A 21,417-nucleotide genomic window follows, 5' to 3' on the forward strand; every position below is an offset into this window, starting at 1 on the left:
CCTGAGGTTCCCCCTGTCCCCCTCCTATCAGGAAAATTCTATCTTCCTCAGAACGCATGGACTCTATGTTCATCCCAAAACCACAGTCTGGGCAGCTACGCCTGTCACGAGAATTCCTAAACGAATAAAAGCTGAGCACGTGGGCCCTAGGCAGCACCTACCCCAGGTGCTGACGGCGTTGTCCACTCCGGACGGGTTCCCGTGAATCACCCTCTCCCCCTGGAAGGCCCACTTGTTAATTAACTCCAAGTTCTCCTCGGTCCACCTGAAGGAGACACAGAGATTCGTCTTTACCGTCCACGGTGGTGAATGGGGAGCTGGGGGTCACTGAGGGCAGCAGAGGGCCGGGGTCACAGGTGGGGCTCACTGGAGACCAAAAGGCGAAGTGGTTTGGGCCCCCAAACTCAGAAAGAAGACAGATAGACAGCTCTGAGCCTCCCTGGCTACAGAGCAGGCCCTGCAGAGCGCTCCTGCCCAGTGCAGCAGGAGACCCGAGGCTTGGAGTTCACGGGGCTCTGCTTTGTCTCTCATGAGCTGAAGGACTCTGGGCCCCTTGCCTGCCCTCTCTGAGCCCCACTCTCCCACTCTGGAGGAACGTAACTCCTGCCTCCGCACAGGCTCAGCAGGCATGTGGGCCCGTTGGAATCCAGCCCTCTCTGGATTCCTCCCCAGAAGGGGTGTGGACTCACTATGACAGTGAGTGAGTATCACTTGAAAGCCTGTGAGGACCACACGAGGACACGTGCTCAGCCCCACCGCCCCGCCCTCTCTCTCAGCTCGTTTCCCTTCTGTCTAGTCCCTGCCCCGAGACCCAACAGAAGCTGCTGGGGGTTGAGCCGTGGACTAAGCAGGGAGCTGGTCTGAACCCATTCTGCCGCCGACTCACTGGGCATCCCTGAGCAGCCGCATCACCTCTGACCCTCAGTGTCCTCCTTCAGCAAACAGGGATAAAGGTGTCAAATCACAGAGGACGTTGTGGGATGGAAAAGCACACCAGTGCTCTGCAAAACGCCCAGGGAACGGTGTGTATTCCACCTGGGGTCTCTGTCCTGAAGTCACCCCAAGCCCAGTCCACCCACTCCTTTGCTGTGGCGCCTTGGGCAAGTCAGTCACTCTCTCTGAGCCCCTTTCCTCAAGGGTCAGAGGAGGATCTTATGGACCTGAAACTCACCCAGTGGTTGTGAAGCTATGATTAATAGTCAACACTGTTCAGAGCTACTAATTACCCAGGGCCAAGCACTGTGCTGCAGGCTTCCCCTAATCCCCACAATAACCTCTCAGGGAGGGTACCACAGTCACCACTCCCTTTCTTACAGAAGAGGACACTGAGGCTCTGACGGGTGAAACAGTATCCCCAAGACCACGGTGCCACTCACGGTGACGTCAGAACCACATACGCTCACTGGAGCCTGAGCTCATAACTGCTGACCTTTGGGGTGCCGACGAGACTCACTCACTCACCTGTTCAGTAAACACTGAGCATCTACTATGCGCCTGTGACTAAGAGCACAGACGTGGTCCCTGACTGCTTGCAGCCTTGGAGTCTAATGCAGAATGGATGTCAGGAAGTCACCAATATTTAACTATAGCCTCCAAGAAGTACAATGCCGACTGGACAAAGTGTACCCCATTCTGAAAGGGGTGGGCGGTCTGAGGGACAAGGTGGGGTGGTCAGGGAGGCAGGAGGTGGGGGCAAAGAAGTCCAGCCTGAGGCTGTGCAGCCTGTGCCATGACTGGGACTGGACAAGAGCTGGCCCTTTCCAGGGCCACAGATGAGCCAGAGTGGGGTGCGGAAGGGGCACCTGAATGCGGCCCAGGGTCCAGTCCGCTCAGCAAAATTGACTCTTTCTTCTGATTGGGAGACGCTGGGGGCATGGTGGGTGGGGGCCAGGTCTGCTCTCCCTACAGGTTCTCAGCAGTGATGGGTCTTCACAGGAGGTGGGGGAACCAGGTGGAAAGAAGCAGGACAGGAAAGACCACACGCATACCTGGACACCCACAGGCGTGCACATGCGCGCACATACCCACACCACCTTTATCTTTTGAAAGGTGGAGCCGGTCCGCCGGTTCGTGGGCAGATGTCTGTTTGGGGGGCCCAGGCCACCTGGCCTTCACTGCTCTGCGCTACAATCAGCGATCAGCATGTGGTACTGAGCGGTGGTCCTGTCGCCTCTGTCCTGCGTCACCCTCTTACCCTGAAGTCAGCATGTCAAGGCTGGAAGCTCCCCCACCCCAGAGTTCATCAGGTGTAGCCACTCCTTTTCAGATGAAGAAACAGAGCCCCAGAGAAAGCGAGTTAACAGGTGAACGTGACTGCGATTCCTGAAAAACGGCCCCCCTGCAGCTACAATCGCTCATTACCTGTCAGATGCTTCCCAAGGCTGTCTCCGCCGGCCCCCATCCCCCGACATGTGAGCCCTTCAGAGCAGCCTTGGAGAATTCAGACTGGGAATCCTATCAACAGCCCCCGGACCCACTGTGGCCACAGGGACCAAACTGAGCTTTGGGCCTTGGCAAGCAGCACACCCTCCCTGACACAGCACAGCTGGGCCCACACGGCTGGACTGGAAGCCCCCCAGCAAGAGGGCTCCCTGAAGCCATGAGGACAGGCCTCAGCAAGAAGCTGCCAGGCTGGATGCTGCGGCCTCATTCCCGACTCCCAGGACAAACTGCATTATCCATGCTTGGGCCAGTTTCTCAAGTTTCCCCAAGTAACAGAAACGGCCCGCCCACAGCCCTGTCAGGATAAGCCTCAGTGACTCACAGTGAGAACCGCAGAGGAGACGCTATGACCTTGTGGGCATGAAGATCAACAGGAGGGGAGACGTCCTGACCAGACAGACGCTCCTGTGTTTCCTTCTCAGCACGCTGTTTGTCATAACCATTTGGTACGACCTGGCAATGTCCCCCTGGGTATGAGTGAGGCTCCCAGTGGGGGGAGTGGGCTGGTCAGGGTCCCACAGTGAGCTGATGACAAGCATGATGGCTCATCTGATCCACTGCCCTACATGTGGGCTCAGGTTCCTTCTAAAAAACCACAGCATCTGAACTCAAAGGAGGCAAGGTCAGGATGAGGTGGCGGGGGGCAGTGGTAAAGAGCTCAAGTTCTAGATTCAGACCACCAGGTCCAGATCCCACTCCACCACCACAAGCTGTGTGGCCACCCTGCGCCTCAGCATGCCCAGCTGTAAGGGGCCCATGGGACAGATCTCAGCTTGGGGTGTGGTGCCCAGGAGGGACAAGGAGCAGGGGGAGGGCCTGATTACCTGCCGGCAGCCTCCCCATCCTTCAGCGGGTTTGGGATCTCCTCGCACGCGGTCAGGAGGGCAGCTGCCAAACACACGGAGTAGGCGGCACTGGAGCCCAGCCCGGCCCCAGTGGGCAGCTCCGACCATACAGTGATGTCCAGGCTGGGCAGGGCTCTGAAACACACCAGGCGGCAGAGCTCTGACTTTCCACAGGACCCCTTGGAGGTAGGTGAGGTCACCACCCCCATTTTACAGATGAGGAAACTGAGGCTCGGGAAGGCTAAGAACCTCATACAAGCTAGAAAGTGACACGGGGTTTGAACCCACACTGTCTGACCCTTAGCCACATGCAGCCTGTGCCCTGTATCACCCCGTGACACCACCTCAACCAGAAATGTCCCTCTCTAGGAGCTGGCTTCCCCAAGGGCAGACAACCCAGATCTTATCAAAACACAGGCTTCACTCTGCTAATCACAGAGCTCCCTTGGAGCCTGTGGGACATGGCACAAGCATGCTTCCCTGGCCATGGCACAGAGAAGCCACCCAGCAGATCCGAGAATGGACTCTGGCTTTGGTTCGGCTGAAATGAAAGGCCAAAGGAGGCAGCATGAGTTAAAAAGGCAGGTGTTGAACTGAAGAGAACGGAATTGATTTCCCAGCTCTCAACACTTACTAACTAGCTATGTGGCCCAGAGAGTCTCTAACTCTCTGGGTCCCAGTTTCTCCCTGTGCAAAATGGAGAGGGTGTCCTCGTGAGGTTGCTGTGAATATGAAAGCAGACCATATATGTATCCACACACACATATAGGGTCTAGTATGGTGGACTTCCCTTGTAACTCAGCCAGTAAAGAATCTGCCTACAATGCAGGAGATCTGGGTTCGACTCCTGGGTCAGGAAGATCCCCTGGAGAAGAAAATGGCAACCCACTCCAGTATTCTTGCCTGGAGCATCCCATGCACAGAGGAGCCTGGAGGGCTACAGTCCTCGGGGTCGCAAGAGTCGGACAAAACTAAGCGACTAAACCACCAACTAAACAACCACCAGTATGGTGCCTGGAACGCAGCAAGGACAGCTGATGGGTATTCAGAGCCTGGAAGGGAGCCCACGTGCTGTCTAGCAGCCAAAACTTCGGCTCAATCTTGGGGGCAGGCTGCACCTGCGCTCCCGGCCCCAGCGGCGCACATACCTCTGACTCTGGCAGATGGACAGGTACAAGTAGAGGAAGGCCAGCACGGCCAGGTGCTCAGGATCCACACAGTCCTTGGGGAAGCCCGCCACCTCCTTCAGCTTCTCCACGTGCTTCGCGGTGAGCGCTGCGCTGTCACCGTGCCCTGTCACACAGGCAAACAAGTGTACGCGGGTGGATGAGAAGGCCTCAGTGGTTTTACAGACACCAGAATACAAAAAAACTGAGACATTCCAGGTGTCAGAATCTGGAGAGACATGGGCTCAGGGCCCGAGCTCCACAGCCAAGGCTGTCGGTGAACTGCAGGCTTGGGAGGCAGGCAGGCCTGGGTTTGGGTGGGTCCTGACTGTGCCAAAGACTGGTTTTCTGACCTTGAGTAGGGGACTTAATCTGTCTGCACCTAAGATTCCCTGAGGGGTAAACAGATAACAGGGGTATCTCCTCCCAGGATTGTTGCAGAGTAATAAAAAAAGGTACAGAAAACCCTTAGCACTGCTCCTGGCATGTAGTAAGGGCTTAATTGCTAGTAGTTTTCAAACACACACACATATCACTCAGAGGCCTGGATTTGACCTCCGTGGTACAATATCAAAACTAAAGGCCACGAGGCTTTCCTGGTGGTCTAATGGCTAAGATTCCAGGGTCCCAGGGCAGGCGGCCCAGATTTGATCCTTGGTCAGGGAACTAGATCCCACAGGCTGCAAGTAAGAGTTCACGTGTCACAACTAAATGACCCTGCACGCGGCAAACTAGATATCCTGTGCACTGCAACTGAGAACCCAGCGCAGCCAAATAAGTATGTAGATACATTTTCAAAAGATTGCCCAGTAATTTAAAAATTGCTACAAAATATTAAAAACACACACACATAAACTAAAGGCCATATTGCTGCTGCTGCTGCTGCTAAGTTGCTTCAGTCGTGTCCGACTCTATGCGACCCCATAGACGGCAGCCCACCAGGCTCCACCGTCCCTGGGATTCTCCAGGCAAGAACACTGGAATGGGTTGCCATTTCCTTCTCCAGTGCATGAAAGTGAAAAGTGAAAGTGAAGTCACTCAGTCGTGTCCGACTCTCAGCGACCTCATGGACTGCAGCCTACCAGGCTCCTCCGTCCATGGGATTTTCCAGGCAAGAGTACTGGAGTGGGGTGCCATTGCCTTCTCCGAAAGGCCATATTACTTCCCCAATATTGCCCTCTCCCAAAACATAATTAGTGAGAATAGGACAAGTACATCAAGCGAATATGAAAGGTGGAGATTTGCTTGGGTGGAAGGGAAAGGCCGGTGCGTGTAGAAGGCTTTTAAATTTTAAATAAATTAATATATTAGTAAATAAGTAAAGCTATTCTTAGGGGGGACAGGAGAGAAGACACCTCCAGGGTGATGTGTCTTGGGTCCCTCGGGGACAGCCTGGGATGACAGCCCAGCTGTCTTCCTTCCCCTTCTCCTCAGGGCCCAGCCTCTTCCCACAGCTGGTTCCTGCTCCCTGTACTTACCCAGAAAGCTGGTGTCCAGCAGCTGAAGGCTGGCCACATCCCAGGCCCTCCTGACGCCAATGTTTGGTAAGTTGAGGCCCACTCTCCCATTGCTGTGGGGCTGAAGCCGGAGAAATGTTCTCAAGTTCAAGGCCACTGCTAGTGCTACCTATAGAACAAAGCGCACGATACCAGCAGTTAGCCTGGGGGTCGCTGGCAACATGCATGGCTTCTGATTTAGATACTAGCACGTGGGCCACTCTGAACTATGCCCTTGGCAGACACTTCTCATCAACCTTGGCACCTTCTTCACAGGCACAACCGCTGCCAATCAGTTAGGAGTTAATACCTACGTGTCTTTTCCCTTCCCATGTAAAACTTCAGAATTTCTCAACACCAAAGGACGGCTTCCCTAATCACTGTGTTTTCAAAGATTAATATAAGAACATGAAAAATGACAGCAGGGAGGAACAGAGTAAGCATGGCTTTAGGTTCAAGCAGACAGGGTCACTCCTAACTCTACCGAGGTGTGCGGGACCTTGAACAAGTTGCCAACGCTCTCCTAAGCCTCAGCTTCCACAACCGTAAAATAGGACAATAGAAGTGTAACCTCTGAGGACAGTTGTAAGAGTTAAACGAGATATGCGTGTCTCAGACTCCTCTGCAGGATCCTATTCATTTTCCCCAAGAGTTTAGTCCTTAAACTTCATCTCTTCTCCACTGAAGCTTACTTCCTAAGTAACTTCATTCCGCCCACATGGCTTTCCGTGTCATTTTCTTGCTATCTTACTGGGTGGGCCAGAGAAGTCCTTAAGAGAGCCTAACACCTGCCTTTTCTTTGCCCAGCTGGGAAGAAACTGACCTCCTCTCTGATCTCCCAGGCTACACCTCAAGACTTTCTTTCAGCTTCTTTTAAGATTAGCATCAGAAGACTTCCCTGCTGCCAGTGGCTAAGACTCCATGCTCCCAATGCAGGGGGTCTGGGTTTGGTTCCTGGTCAGGAAACTAGATCCCACGTGCCGCAACTGCAACCCAGCACAGTCAAATAAACAAATAAAACATTTAAAAAAATATATTAGCATCAGGGGACTTCCCTGGTGGTCCAGTGGTTAAGAATCTGTCTGCCAGTGCAGGAGACACAAGTTTGATCCCTGGTCCAGGAAGATCTCACATGCTGTGGAGCAACAAAGCCTGTGCTCCAGGCCCCTGAGAGCTGCAGCTACTGAGCCCACGAACCACGATGACTGTAGCCATCTTGTCTACAGCCTGTGCTCCACAACGAGAGAAGCCACTGCAACGAGAAGCCTGCACTTGCTACAGCTAGAGAAAGCCCTCATGCAGCAACGAAGACCCAGAGCAGCCAGAAGTAAACTTAAGAAAAAGAAAAGACTGGCGTCCAGGAGCAGCAGCTCCCAGCCCTCAGAGGCTCAGGGGGCCCTGTACCTTGCCATGGACCACGGCATGCTCTCCATGCAGAATGACTTTCCCTGGAGCGGACACCAGCAGGGCTTCTGACAACATGGCTCCTGGGAGTCCTGAAAAGGAAAGACAAAGAGAGGATGGAAGGTCCCCAGACCTCAGAGAACGCCTAATTCAAGCACCCCATTATAACAAAAAAGGCAGCTACCATTCAGCACTTGCTGTGTGCCCCAAAAGCAGTGCGGGGCAGCAGTCAGCCTGACACACCAAAAAATCTGGGTTTGAACCCACTGCTCCCCAGTGATGTCATCTTAGCTAGCCACATAGCCATCAAATAGCCACGAACCTTAAAAGTTACATGGGACAGTAACTATTCACCTTAATGGGTTTTGAGAAAGTTAAACTAAATAACACAAGCAAAACACTTAGTAGTGTCTGGCACACCACAGTCAGTTACTGATAGCTCTGTATTACTGACTCTGTTTTTGGTTCCAGCTTTTATTATTACTACTATTAAAGGTAGAGATTTAAATGAAATCATGGACTGGAAAGAAATTTTTTCCTGGGCATTTCCAGGCTGTTTCTAACGTTTCACAATTAGAAACAAGCTGCAGAAAAACAACTGTTACACCTCCCCACCCCACCCCGCCTTTTTTTGCACACTTAAGTCAGGATCTCTGCAAGACAGTCCTAGAAAGTGACTTGCTGGGTGTGCGTGTGCACATTTTAGATTTTTATGAATAATGCAAAGCTACTCTGATGGCTCAGACGGTAAGGAATCCGCCTGAATGCAAGAGACCTGGGTTCGATCCCTGGGTCAGGAAGATCCCCCAGAGAAGGGACTGGCTACCCACTCCAGTATTCTTCCCTGGAGAATCCCATGGATAGAGGAGCCTGGCAGGCTACAGTCCATGAGGTCGCAAAGGGTCGGACACGACTGAGCGACTTACAAAACAGAAAGGAAAAAAACTATCTATTTAAGGCTTTACTTCAATAGCGTGAGACCTGAACCGAACTATGAGCTAAGTGCTATTATGACCCCAGTTCCTCAGGGAGGGAAACTCATACTCCGAGCGAGGAGACCTACTGCTTGTCCGAAATTCAAAATCCTGTCAGTTTCCAGGTCGCCGGCCCCTGAGGAAGCCGGATTCTCAGAGCTGAGGAAACTGAGCCTGAGAGGCCGGGAGCCCAGTCCAGGGTCGTTCTGGGTCTCGGCCTCGAACTTCGCTCCACCCCGCCTCGCAACCCCAACCTCTCACCTGTCGCCTCAGGTGCTCTGTTTCCGAAGCCGAGCCGCTCCAAGACTCCATACCCGAGCTCGCGGGTACGGAGGAGAGGCGGCTTCTTCCTTCCGCCAAGCCAATCAGAGCGCGCGAGCCGGGAGTTCCCTTTACCAATTGGCTTGAGCATTGGCCAATAGCTGCCGTTCACCAAGACCTAACGGATTTCCCCGCCCAACTCCTTCCCTGGACCAATAGGAAGCAAGTCCCTGGGAGTGTCCCGCCCTGGGGAGAGAGCCCCGGACCAATAGAAGACGATGGCTGAGCGGTGGCGCGGCCGGCGGTAGGTGGAGTCACCTCGGAACCTGGACGGGAAGCTGGCGGGGTCAGCCCTCGACTAGAGCCCTGGGGCATGGCTGTGTGGGGCCCGGGAGGTCGCCTTGGCTTGCGCGGGTGCCTTGGAGCCCGCAAGCTATTGTGTCCCCGTTTCCAGAGCCGCGGCCCCCAGGGCGTGGAAGACGGGGACAGGTGAGTACCTGGCTGAGAAGTTAACTCAGACACCTGACCTGAGTTGTGTTGTCGTCGCCGTGTTTCCGTCACACCGATGGGAGGTCACCGCAGCAATCGCCAGGTGACGTCCTCTTTAATCCTGACGTCACCATGGCAACGTGGGCTCGGGGGAAACCAGAGACCAAGATTTCTTAGCACGAGGCAAGTCCAAACGGAACCCAGCATCCATCAGGACTGGGCATAGCCCGCGTGAACCAGGAGGGTCATCTTGCTTGACCTCACAATCAGTAGGGGTCCTCAATTCGGATCTTAACCTGTCTGCAAAGCAGTCAAGACACAGAGAGACACCAGCGCGTTGTAAAGATGGCTCTCATCACATACCTTGAAACTAGCACCCCATCCCGGACCTCAGAATCTGACTTAGTACTGAATTAATATGTTTTATAGATCCAGTAATTCAACCTCTGAATAACCTTTTAATGTCACATTTTAATGTTGAAGTCTGTATTAAAGGTGTTGCTATTTGAAAATGCCTCTTTTTGAACCCTATTTTGGCAATTCTCCATTTCAGAGTATACTTGAAGCTTCATAGTATGAAGTGGTTTTTTTCCCTTTCAAGAGCCCTTGGCTTGGGACTTCCCTGGTTTTCCAGTGAAAGTGAAAGTCACTCAGTCGTGTCTGACTCTCTGCGACCCCATGGACTATGCAGTCTGTGGAATTCTCCAGGCCAGACTACTGGAGTGGGTAGCCTTTCCCTTCTCCAAGGGACCTTCCCAACCCCAGGATTGAACCCAGGTCTCCAGCATTGCAGGAGGATTCTTTACCAGTAGCTGACCAATCTCCCAATGCAGGGGGCCTGGGTTCCATCCCTAGATCCCACATGCTGCAACCAAAGATTCCACATGCTACAGTGAAGATGAAAGAAACCATGTGCCCAACTAAAGATCCAGTGCATGCAAATAATAAAAGTAAATACTTTTTAAAAAGAGAGTCCCTGGCTTGGTAGAACAGGAGTGGTGGTTTGGGGTTGCAGAATAAGTCCTGGGCCAAAATCCAGCCCTACTGCTTCTTCCCTGAGTGACCTAGAAAGGTGAGTCTCATCCTGTGAGCTACAGATTCGTTAAACATAAAATGAACGTCATAGATAGTGCCTCCCTTTGGGGCTTGGGAATATTCCAGGGATAATACCAAGAGATAATGCCAATAATTCACTTAGCACAGTGCAGAGACTAGGAAAGTGATCAGTAAATTCTTTCAGCAAATATTTATTGAGTGTCTTCATTGAGCAATGTAATACATCAGCTACTCTGCAGGTACAGGTGTCACAAGACACAAAACTGGCCTACAAAGGGCTTAAAACTAAGAGGAACAGAGGGGAAAGATTTCAAGAGATCCAAGCTAAAGGGGTAAGTTCTGACACTAAGGGTACAGGTAGCAAGCTGTGACCCACTGAAGAAGGTGTCTCCCTGGATATTTCGTATATCCTCACTCACCAGCTCTTGATGTGTATTTCTCCTTAGGCCACAGCCTTCCTCGAAGACTCCCAAGGTCCCCAAGATCTACACCAAAACAGGAGACAAAGGTAGGGTGGGGACAGGTGAAAAATGCAAAGGAAGAGATGGCAGATTCCATCTTAAAGTTCTTCCATATTCTTTGCAGACATTAAAAAGTATGTGACAGATCTCAGTAGGCATCACCCAAGTGTGATGCGAAACGAAAGATGCCCCAGATAAATTAAATGACAAAAGCAAGTTGCAGAACAATCCAGACTTGGGATCCATTGGATAAAAGTGTGTGTGTGTGTGTGTGTGTGTGTGTGTGTGTGTGTGTGTGTTTATATGTGTGTTCAGAAAGGCAATGTGAAAGGTTACACCTTGGACTGTTACCTGAGAGAGAGATTGAATAGTGAGAGAGAGGAATAAACAGGCAGGCTTTCATTGTTTCCTGTACATATTTTTATCCTATCCTGTTATCTTTTGTAACAAGCATATATTGTTTTGATAATTTAAAATCTGTCAGAACAGGGGACTTCCCTGGTGGTCCAGTGGCTAAGACTCTGCACTCTCAATGCAGGGGGCCTGGGTCCAATCCCTGATCAGGGAACTAGATCCCACATGCTGCAACTAAGACTCAGTGCAGTCAAATAAATCAATAAATATTGAGGGGAAAAAAAGTGTATCAAGATTAAAAAAAAAACAACTCTTTAATTTGGGAAGCAAAATATTTCTCACAGGGTTTTCTAGCACCTTCACTGGAGAAAGAAGATCCAAAGACGACCAGGTGTTTGAAGCCGTGGGAACTACAGATGAATTAAGTTCAGCCATCGGGTAAGGAGGACAGGATTGACCTTGAGGTCGGGTATGAGTGGGTCATTAGCAGGTGTGACTGAGGTGCGGCCCTCCAGAGCCAGTCCTGGAGGCTGCTTGCCCTCAATGATCCTGGAGGTGCAGGGGCAGCCGGTCAGCTCCACTAGGCTGCGGGCTGCGGACCCCCTTCACCCTTCCCGTCTGCTCGTGTGCCGCCTTCTGTCCCTGGCTGTGTGCCTCACCCTTCCCTCCCTGCTCCCTCACTGTGCTCATGACTTAGAAGGTGGACTTGGGGAAGTCATCAGGATTGGCCAGGCCTTGCTGGGGTAACAGTACCCACATCTCATGACTTGCACCACCAAAGAGATATTTCATCCTCTTACTTCAAGCCTGTCCTGGGTTGGGTGTGTTTCTCTGCATGGGCTTCGCTCTGGGACTCAGGCTCGTGGGACAGCTTCTGTCTGGAACACGATTACTGGCATTGGCCAGTAATCACGACAGAGGGGAAGAGAGATCAAGGCAATGCCCATGCTGGTTCTTAAGGCTTCCACGAAGTGACACGCCATCTCTGCTCATGTTTCATTGGCCAGAGTCAGGCACGTGGACACACCTGCCAGCGGTGGGGTGGGAGGGGCAGCAAATATTAGAGAACAAAGTACAAGCCACTCAGGAGGCTGTTGGCAGTGTGAGCTGCAGTTACTGTCAGTGCTTCTTCGTAAGCTCTGCTGTGGCCTTGCGGGTGAAGGTCATGGTAATCAGATGGACCTGGGTTCAAATTCTCACACACTTCTGACTGGCTGTATGACTTCAGGCAGATCACCTGGCCTCTCTGAGCCTCAGTTTCCCGTTCTGTCAAATGATCATAGTAAAAGTATCCAATCTCATTGGGTTCTTGTGAGGATGGAGTGAGAGAATTCCATGTTCCCCCCTTAGTGCTAGGTAGCTAGCACTAATCACAATGCTAGCTATTATCATTATTATTAATTATTAAGACCTACTTGTTCAGGGCTGCCAGTTCTCAATGACAGGCCTGACTAAATAAGGTTTTCAGGATGGATAATGGGAGGTGGAGCTAGACTGCCCACACAGTAGAGGGCAGACCCCTTGGTGTGTGTGGGAAAAGTGCGGAAAAGGAGACACAAGATGAAGCAGGCAGAGGGCCGGGAAGGTGGGTTCTGGCATCATTGGCTGTTCAGAATTAGCCAGTCAGCAGCCCATCATCCCTCAGGTGATGTGGGGCCGGGGCCTGGCCAAAACTCAGCTGTGGATTCTTCTGCCTGTGTCAGCTCTGTTCATATGAATCACCTGGACCCGGTCAGAGGAGGCACTGAAAGAGTTGTTGGCTGGATGACTGATACGAAAAACAAATACCCCCAATCATACGTAAGGTTATGATGTTATAAAAACATTGTCAACAAAAAAATAACCCCTTTCCTGTGATAGCTCAGTTAGCAAAATGGTCTGTCACCTGAGAAGGTATTACCTTCCAGCAAGACAGGGCTTCCCTGGTGGCTCAGATGATAAAGAATCTGCCTGCAGTGTGAGAGACCTGGGTTTGATCCCTAGATGGGGAAGCTCCCCTGGAGAAGGGAATCTCTACCCACTCCAGTATTCTTGCCTGGAGAATTCCATGGACAGAGCAGCCTGGTAGGCTACAGAGCTCAAATACTGAGTGACTAACACTCAAGACGGGGCCTAGGGATGTTATATTCGAGGCAAATTCTTTTTCCTTTTTCCTTGTAGGTTTGCTATGGAATTAATTGCAGAAAAGGGCCACCCGTTTGTGGAAGAGCTTCAGAAAGTGAGTAACATTGTCTTACCGGGAGCTGGGATTTTTTTCAACCCTGAGGCCTGGTGGCCATAACTGGAATTGCCATCTGACCATCACTTCCTCTCTGTGTCACCTGGGACTAGTCACTTTCCCTCTGTGAGCCTCAGTTTCTTCATCTGTAAGATGGGAACACACAGAGATCACTCTCCCTCACAGGTGAGTGAGGAGGCTTGCTCTCAGAGGGAAATGTGAGGTCAGTGGTCTCAGCCCAGTTCTGCCCCTCAGGGGACATGGGGCAATTTCCAGTGATGTTTTCGGTCGTCACGACTGGAGGTGGAAGTGCTGTTGGGGTTTGGTGGGTGGAGGCAGGGAAGCAGCTAAACATCGTACAACGCACAGGACACCCCCCAATCCCCACCCCAGAGGATGACCTGGGCCAAAGTGTCAGTGGCTATGAGGTTGAGAAACGCGGGAGGCCCAGCCACGGGGAGCCCTGGGTGGGGGGTTAGTAGGGTTCTTAGAATGACTGCTCTGTTCCTTAAGAGGCAGCCAGGCTTTGGCCCTCAGAGAGGACTTCAGAAATGGAGGCAGGGCTGCACCCCTAGAGGACGAAGGACACCCCAGGTTTCAGTCTTCGTGCTGACCTGAGTCTGCTGCCCCCTGGAGGGTCAGCCCTCGGCCCGCTTCAGTCCTCCAGGCCAGACTGGAGCACAAGGGGGCCCCTGGGAGCAGACGCAGGGCAGTGAGGAGCTGCCCAAGGTTGGGAGGCCTAAAAGCTGGAGCGCTCTATGAACACGGCACCTCCTGTGTGAGGGAGGCTGGTCTTCAGCCTCATTGTGAGGAACTGTTGGCACCCACAGCAGTCGTTTCTGGTCTGCTGTGCCCACCTCTGAGCAGGGTTTGCCTGGGGGCAGGGGGGTGCAATGACACGATGAGCCCCCCTTACTTTAGGCCACATACTTTGAGTGACACTTTCGACATCATCTTCTCCAGTGCTGCTCAGGTCACCCACCCCAGCCTCCAGCTGGTGCCTCTCCCAGGCTCCCACAGCTCCTGTGCTTCTGCCTCTGAAGTGAAAGTGAAAGTGTTAGTCGCTCAGTCGTGTTCAACTCTTTGCAACCCCATTGACTGTAGCCCGCCAACCTCCACTATCCATGGGATCTTCCAGGCAAGAATGCTGGAATGGATTGCCAGTTCCTTCTCCAGAGGATCTTCCCGACTCAGGGATCTTCCCAACCCAGGGATCGAACCCAGGCCTCCCACATTGCAGGCAGACGCTTTACCATCTGAGCTACCACAGATACGAATCACCAGGCGTATGGCCTGGGTGCCCCAAGGGTATGAACTGTGACTTGTTCTCCTAGGCTGCCCCAGGGCCTATAGAAGGCCAGGCAGCCTGTTCCCAGCATTCCCTGCAGAAGCCCGTGAGGTGGAGGCCAGCTTTCACATCTTACAGAGGACAAAAGCAAGGCTCAGGCCGAGGCCCTGCAGCCAGGAATCCCAGCGGGGCTGGGGTCTGATTCCCAGGCAGCAGTCACCTCTCTCCAGCCCCAGCATGAACGCTGCATGTGGCCAACGGCAGGGTGGGACTGTGAAGTCACTTTTCACCAGAAGCCGGAAGCCATGGAGACACCACGTGGTCATATAACTGAAGCACAGTCTGCGGCCTGGTGGCCCAAGAAGCTCTGTCCTGCTTCCAGCACTCTGCCATGGTGGCCTTCTCATCAGAGGGCAGATCTGTCCTGTCCAGTTTAAAAAGCACTGTCAGGCTTTCCTGGCGGCTCAGTGGTAAAGAATCTGCCTGCTGATGCCGGAGACACAGGTTCGATCCCTGATCTGGGAAGATGCCACATGCCACAGAGCAACTAAGCCCGTGCACCACAACTTATTGAGCCTGCGTTCTAGAGCCTGCGCACCGCAACTACTGAAACCGGAGCCCTAGTAGCCGTGCTCCGCAACAAGAGAAGCCACGGCAATGAGAAGCCCAGACCCGCCACTAGAGAGTAGCCCCACTCGCCACAGCTCGAGGAAAGCCCACGCAGCAGCAAAGACCCAGTGCAGCCAAAAATAAATTATTGAAAAAGAAGAAGAATATAGATCAAAATAAAAAGCACTGCCACCTTGGGTCTCTCAGCCCAGGTGTTTTAGGTTCGAAAACCAAGGCCGGCAGGTTAGAGAAAAGAAAGAGACCTCACCGGGCCCCTGCCCATGGGAGAGGAGGGTCGGGCGAGAGGGTTCTTCCTAACCACCCCGGGCCTTTGATGCTCACTGTCTGTGTCACCCAGATGTCCCCAAGGGAGCCAGGTCCCTTGCCAACCAGGGCAGATGTTCTGCAGGTTCAGACAGTTTGCTAATAGCCTTTAAATGCTGGCTCCTTAGCGACCTGCCAGCCCTAGCCCAGCAGCTTCTGCGTGTGGACGCAGGGGACCTCGCGTGACCGGCATGACGAGGTTCTCATCTGCGCCTTCCTTTCCTCCCCCAGATCCAGTGCTCCCTGCAGGACGTTGGCTCTGCCCTGGCGACTCCGCGCTCCTCAGCCAGGGAGGCTCACTTAAGTAAATCTCTCCCTGAATGCACCGGGTGTGTGCTCAGAGGGCCCTGTGGGAGCCCAGGGAACCCTCTCCTGGGATGCACCTGGGACCCCTGTCCGCCTGGCCTTGCAGCCTGAGAGGGAAGGTGCCTCTGAGCCAGTGGAGTGGTTTGTGGGGCACCTGGATGGAAAGGAACAGGCAGGCTCCTGTGATACTGGGGCCGTGGCCTCACGCAGTGCTGGTCTCCTTGGCTCCGCAGAACACGCCACGTTCGAGGCGGGGCCCATCCTGGAGCTGGAGCAGTGGATCGACAAATACTCTCGCCAGCTGCCCCCGCTCACCGCTTTCATCCTGCCTGTAGGTACCCGGCTGCCTCAGCCTGCAGGGTGGCTGTGGGCGCATGTGTTGACCCCAACACACCAGCAGTGACGAAGTCCCCCTCTTTAATGTGTAACGGTGACAGAAGCTGTCCCCCAGCCCCCGAATCCCCTCCAGACCTTCACTGGTCCCATTCCCACCCCTGCCTGCCTTAGAGAGGGGTACCCAGAGGCTTCCCTTGAGGTTCAGACAGTAAGAATCTGCCTGCAGTGCCGGAGACCTGGGTTCAGTCCCTGGGTCGGGAAGATCACCTGGAGAAAAGCATGGCCACCCACTTCAGTATTCTTGCCTAGAGAATCCCATGGACAGAGGAGCCTGGCGGGCTGCAGTCCGTAGGGTCACAAAGAGTCGGACACGACTAAGTGACAACACCCAGAGACTACGCCCCGGTAGGGCCCTGGAGGCAGAATACTACCCTGGGTTGGGGGCAGGGTGAGCCTGCATGTCCGTCAGTCCGTCCGAGCTCCCTGTCTGCAGTGGGCACCCCCCAGCCCCCTCAACCCCATCCCCACTCCAGCCAACACCCGCTTCCTTCTTTCAGTCAGGAGGCAAGAGCAGCTCCGCACTGCACTTCTGTCGGGCCGTGTGCCGCCGAGCCGAGAGACGGTACGGGGCCCCCGGGAGTGGGGGGCACAGTGGTCCCTGGTGGGATCAGAGCTGGTGCTGAAGCGGACAGCTCCAGCAACTAGGGAGCAGGGGAGGCCCAGCGGTCTAGTTGATTAATCATAATCATAATACCACTCAGGTGGTGTGAAATTCAGCCTTCAGTGAAGGCTCCCCATTCTTTAGGTTAATTTAAACAGGAGGGGGCCTCTGCTGAGCAGAAAGATCAAAAAGCTCCACAGCATGATGAAAGCTGTGATGGAGGGTGCTTGGCCCCAGAGTGACCCAGCCTGGGACTGGGCTTGGGGGGCCAATAGTTAGTGGGGGAGAATGGTGGACAGAGTGCCCAGGGCAAGGGGACAGCAAGGGCAGAGGCAGCAGCCTGAGCTGAACGCACAGAAAGGAGGCTGAAGGTCTGGTCCAGAGTGAGGGGCATGGGGCACAGTGAGGCCGGAGGCTGAGCTGAGGCCAGGCCGAGCAGGGCCTCCTGCACCCAAGGGCTCTGCCTTTATCCTGAAAGCTGATGACTGGCTCTAGGCCATGGGGTGACTTCTGGGTGCTGGGTGGAGAAGGGCCCAGACTAGCCAGCCACCTGCTGCCCCTGTCCCCAAATTCAGAGTCAGAGAGGAAGGAACCTCCCAGAACCTGCTGACAGCCTTATCAAGGAAACATTAAAAGAGCAATTGCAGGGACTTCCCTGAGGGTCCAGTGGCTAAGACTCACGTTCCCAATGCAGGGGGCCCAGGTTTGATTCCAGGTCAGGGAACTAGATCCCACGTGCCGCAACTAAGAGTTCACATGCCACCACTAAAAAGATCCCAGCTGCCGCAAGTTAAGACCCAGAGCAGCAAAATAAATAAATATTAAAAAAAAAAAAAAATACTGCATGCCACAACAAAGATTGAAGATCGCATCTAAAACCCAGCATAGTCAAATAAATATTGAAATAAATAAAAGAGTGATTGTGCAAAATCTCCATTTAACACGATTCATAGACCAGGCTGCCACCCAGCTTTACAGATAAACGACAATAAAGACAATAAAATGTCTGTATACAACAGACGAGGCTGTGCTGGGAGCTTCGTATTCATTATTTCATTGATTCCTTGTGGTAAGCTTGGAAGAGAGGTGGTGGCAGTCCCCACTCTGCCGGGGTCAGGAAATTGGGGCTCAGAGGTGACACCATGGCCAGGGTCCCCTGGGTGGTCCATGGCAGAGTCCAGATTGGAGCCCAGGTGTGTCTGCTCCAAACCTGAGCTCTGTCCATGGCCCCATGTCATGAAAGTTTCACTTTTCATGAAAGGCTCTTGGACCCAAGTGGTTTGTAAAGGGACGCTGGGTCACAGAAGAGCTTCAGCTTCAGGAGGAAAGTCATTTGCCCAGAGCCGTCCACGTCAGCAGTGCTCATAGTAGCAAAAATGTGGAGACGGTCCAAAGAAAGGTCCGACAACAGGAACTGGCCAGAGGAGGGTCCTCAGGACACCAGACCTGTGTCCAGGTGACAAAGCCCCTGGGGGAGGGGACATACACCTGGGACCTCGGTTTGGGGTGAGTGCCTCCCAGCAGGGGTTATGCAGCAGAGATGATGGGCCCCGGAGGGGCTGCCACGTCATTGGCCCTCATCTCCAGTGAGCACCCTTTAGAACGTCTGCACACAGACTGGCGAGGACGCCCAGTCAGACTGCAGCGGGAGGCAGATGCTGGCTCGGGACTCAGCCCCGGGCCCTGAGTGTGTTGAGCCCCTAACAACAGTGTAATGCTGTGTCTCCTCCTCTTCTAGCGTGGTGCCTCTTGTCCAGACGGGTGAAACCGATGCAAACGTGGTCAAGTTCTTAAACAGGTACTCAGATGGGATCTGAAGAGCCTGCCAGAAGACGCAGGCACATTGTGGGGAGTGACGACCACACATTAGCCTCCCTCATTCATTCGCTTCAGTTGTGTCGAGGTTGAGAAGCCAGCCCTAGGCCCCCTCAGCTCAAAGTGAGTTCCTCAGTCAGCAGTGCCAGCATCGCCTGGGCGTCACTTACACTTGCCAAATCCAGGCCTGGCCCAGCCGGTCCTCTGCAATCAGAATCTGATCTGAGTATCACCAGGATCCCCGAGGGACTTGTGTACATGCCCCAGTTTGGGAGGCACCAGGCCTGGTCGTCGGAAGGTGCAGAAAGCAGGGACGGGGCCCAAAGTCGCCAGCCCCATGAGGCCAGGCAGGCCAGCGGCCTCTTCCTGCGGAAACCGCCCCAGCCCTGGCGCCAGAGCTGGGTGCCAGGCTCACACGGAAGCTGGCCTCACGTGCCATCCATCAAGCCCGGGTTGGCTGAGCACCCGCTGTCCTGCCCAATGCTCCTGGGGGCGTGTGATTGATATTTCCTTCTTGAAGGCTCGTTTAGGGAGGACCTGGTTAGCATTGATCTCTCATTTCAGTCCATTCTGTTTGCCTGCTTCTGCCCCTCCAGACTCAGCGACTATCTCTTCACATTAGCCAGATACACAGCCATGAAGGAAGGGAATCCAGAAAAGATATACAAGAAAAATGACCTATCGGACCGCACCTGAGGCTCTGGGAAAGAATGGAAGTGACCACGGTGAAGGGAAGACTTCGCCCTCGCATCCTGATCCTTGAAGATCTCACCCACAGGGGCCAGAAGCTGGTCTTCTGTCCAGACCCGGCTTCCTTCACAGCCCTGTCACTTCCTTTGGGAGCTGTGGCTGGTGGAGAATCCTACCCTCCTCCCCTGGGCTCTCCTCGGTCTTTGAGGAAGTGGGAATGAAGTTGGTGTTGCGGGAAAGAAAGTGATTGCTTCATCGAGGAACCAAGCAGAAAAAAAGAATAAAAGAATAAAAAAAGGAAAGGCTTGCACCATGTGTGTGTGTGTGTGTGTGTGTGTGTGTGAGTGAGTGTGAGAGAGAGAGAGCGCGCGAGGCCTTCCACTGGCAACTCTGGCTGTCCGAGGATTTGGAATGGTACCAGAGGCCCTTGGAAATGTAACTGTGATTTACCTGTGCCAAAGGGGCTTTAAATGTCACATTTATAAAGGGGAAGGCAGACAGGATTTGGAGTTTAGTCACCTCTGAGCCACTCATCACAGGCGGAGGATGGCTGCAGACTGGCAGGCGAGGCCTCAGAAACACTTGGACTTGAAGTGTGTGCGTGGCGGGGGTGTGACCTGGGGAATCTTCTCTCAAAGGGAGTCTCCCTGCATCAGGGGCCAGAGACCCCCGCAAGAGAGGGAGACTGCCGCTTTGAGGGGGGCATGTCCTGCCTGGGGTGGCAGCATCCAGGGCCAGAGGTGGAGTGCCTTCAGCTTCAGAGAATAAGCTCTTACGGTTCCAGCGAGGCTGACACAGACCAGACCGACTTCTCTGATGTTGCACTTGGCTGGTTTATCCCTCTGAGATCCAGACCATGGCTGTATTTTATTTCAGTTGTCACCGCGGCTCCCTCCCGCTATGAAGCGACACTGCCCGCGCCAGCTGTGTCCTTGGGAAGGGAGATATTTATGAAGAGCGAGGCGGCAGCCCTGAGATCCTGAAGGTTCCACGCCGCTAATTGCAGGAAACGAGTTGGGAGGGGCAGGCTCGCACAGTCAGGGCAGAAAGGTCCAGTGAACTCCATCCGGCCATCGGTCATTAGCATGAAGGGCGGGAAGGCGGGTCCCTCCGGCCATCCTTGCCAGCAAGTCAGCAAACAGTAAAATGGTGAGTTTTGTGCTTGCCCCTGCTTTCATTTTTAACCAACTTGCCTACTCATTTCGCTGGAGGGAACATCATATCTCCTCCCCTCTGGGTCCTATTGTTCCTGGACTTGGGCAAAGGGTAAGGTGCAGGTGACCGTTAGTGACAGCGAAAACGCTCCAGAAAGTGGCCCTGACCATCAGTTGGCACCAGGTCTGGTGCACAGCACGCGGCTTGGCTGGTGTGAACAGAGCTGAGAATGGCACAGAATAGGCTAAAGGCAGTTTGTGGCTGAGCAGGTGGGCACTCAGGCTGGGCTGGGGAGGGGGTATGTTCCAGGAGCTCCTAGAATCCGTCAAGTCACTCGATCTTTCCTGCAGCATCATCCTAGAAGGAGCAGTTTGTACATAATAAACAGTCCTGCACTCCCTACCATGGTAGACCATCCTACAAAGGACAAGAGAAGTGGTTTGAGTAGATAGCGTCCTCAAGGGCTAATCTTTGAAATAAGGCCTTTTGCCTGTAGCCAAATCCACGCCCCACCAGCCCTTGCTGGGAAGGGCTGTCACAGGCCAGATGGTAGCCCCAGGTTCCCAAGTCCCGACCGCTCCACACCATCCCTTCCATTGTGAACATCTCTGAGAAACAAACACTCGAAGAGACAAACATCCCCGAGAAACGTTCAGATGCAGGCATGTCCTGTGCCTGACACAGCCACGTGGGAGCCAGAAGCAAAAGGAAAAATGTGTTCATCCCCCAGACACTCCTCAAAAGATCCTCCTGGGTCTGGAACCCAGTGGGAAAAGTTAACAAAACTCCACAATCAAAACATGATTGTAAACAGAGCCCATTTACAGCCACTGTCAACCCTCGTAAATGATTGTTTCCATCACACAGTAACAAGGGTCGGGGGAGAAAGGGCAGGCAGTTTTTATTTATAATTGTGATACCTTATGAATCAGATTTTTTTGCATAATTTTGGTTTTTAAAAAATTATGGCATGAAAGCATTATTTCTCTTGCTTCCTGGATTTGGAGGCATTTCCATACAGTTTGCACCCAAGAAAGTGCTCTGCCTGCCTCCTGCTGGTCCTGGTC

The 21,417-nt window shown here is 53.4% G+C and overlaps 2 protein-coding genes across 3 annotated transcripts in view; one reads left to right on the forward strand and one right to left on the reverse strand.

Moving 5' to 3' along the window:
* The window catches only part of MVK (mevalonate kinase), a 19,144-nt gene extending 10,473 nt beyond the window's left edge, over nt 1-8,671 (reverse strand). The window contains exons 1-6 of the mRNA XM_010828657.1: nt 8,589-8,671; nt 7,354-7,445; nt 5,932-6,079; nt 4,436-4,580; nt 3,267-3,422; nt 162-265 (exon numbers count right to left, since the gene is read on the reverse strand). Of these exons, the coding sequence (XP_010826959.1) occupies nt 162-265; nt 3,267-3,422; nt 4,436-4,580; nt 5,932-6,079; nt 7,354-7,431 (631 nt within the window). The 5' untranslated portion in view covers nt 7,432-7,445; nt 8,589-8,671. The remainder of the gene's footprint in view (nt 1-161; nt 266-3,266; nt 3,423-4,435; nt 4,581-5,931; nt 6,080-7,353; nt 7,446-8,588) is intronic.
* Nucleotides 8,672-8,897: 226 nt separating this feature from the next.
* On the forward strand, nt 8,898-19,497 carry MMAB (methylmalonic aciduria (cobalamin deficiency) cblB type). 2 transcript variants are annotated; one of them, XR_824219.1, is made up of 10 exons: nt 8,898-9,077; nt 10,580-10,641; nt 11,293-11,386; nt 13,109-13,166; nt 15,619-15,691; nt 15,927-16,024; nt 16,587-16,651; nt 17,952-18,146; nt 18,429-18,488; nt 19,102-19,131. XR_824219.1 is itself a non-coding variant. In XM_010828658.1 (9 exons), the coding sequence occupies exons 1-9, from the start codon at nt 8,962-8,964 to the stop codon at nt 19,199-19,201; spliced, it is 726 nt and encodes a 241-aa protein (XP_010826960.1). In that variant the 5' UTR covers nt 8,898-8,961; the 3' UTR covers nt 19,202-19,497. The 2 variants fall into 2 exon arrangements, 1 of the variants encoding a protein (XP_010826960.1); XM_010828658.1 differs by lacking the exon at nt 17,952-18,146 and having other exon boundaries at nt 19,102-19,497.
* The last annotated feature ends 1,920 nt before the right edge of the window (nt 19,498-21,417 follow it).

Source organism: Bison bison, unplaced genomic scaffold (assembly GCF_000754665.1).
Source record: "Bison bison bison isolate TAMUID 2011002044 unplaced genomic scaffold, Bison_UMD1.0 scf7180017864495, whole genome shotgun sequence".
NCBI classification, from domain to species: Eukaryota; Metazoa; Chordata; class Mammalia; order Artiodactyla; family Bovidae; genus Bison; species Bison bison.

Excerpts from the sequence above, each read along its gene's own strand:
- MMAB (XM_010828658.1), top strand. The coding sequence starts at position 8,962 with ATGGCTGTGTGGGGCCCGGGAGGTCGCCTTGGCTTGCGCGGGTGCCTT. Across the intron at positions 15,692-15,926 it reads AGCCAGGGAGGCTCACTTAA|AACACGCCACGTTCGAGGCG; the intron begins GTAAATCTCTCC and ends TTGGCTCCGCAG. Across the intron at positions 16,652-18,428 it reads TGCCGCCGAGCCGAGAGACG|CGTGGTGCCTCTTGTCCAGA; the intron begins GTACGGGGCCCC and ends CTCCTCTTCTAG.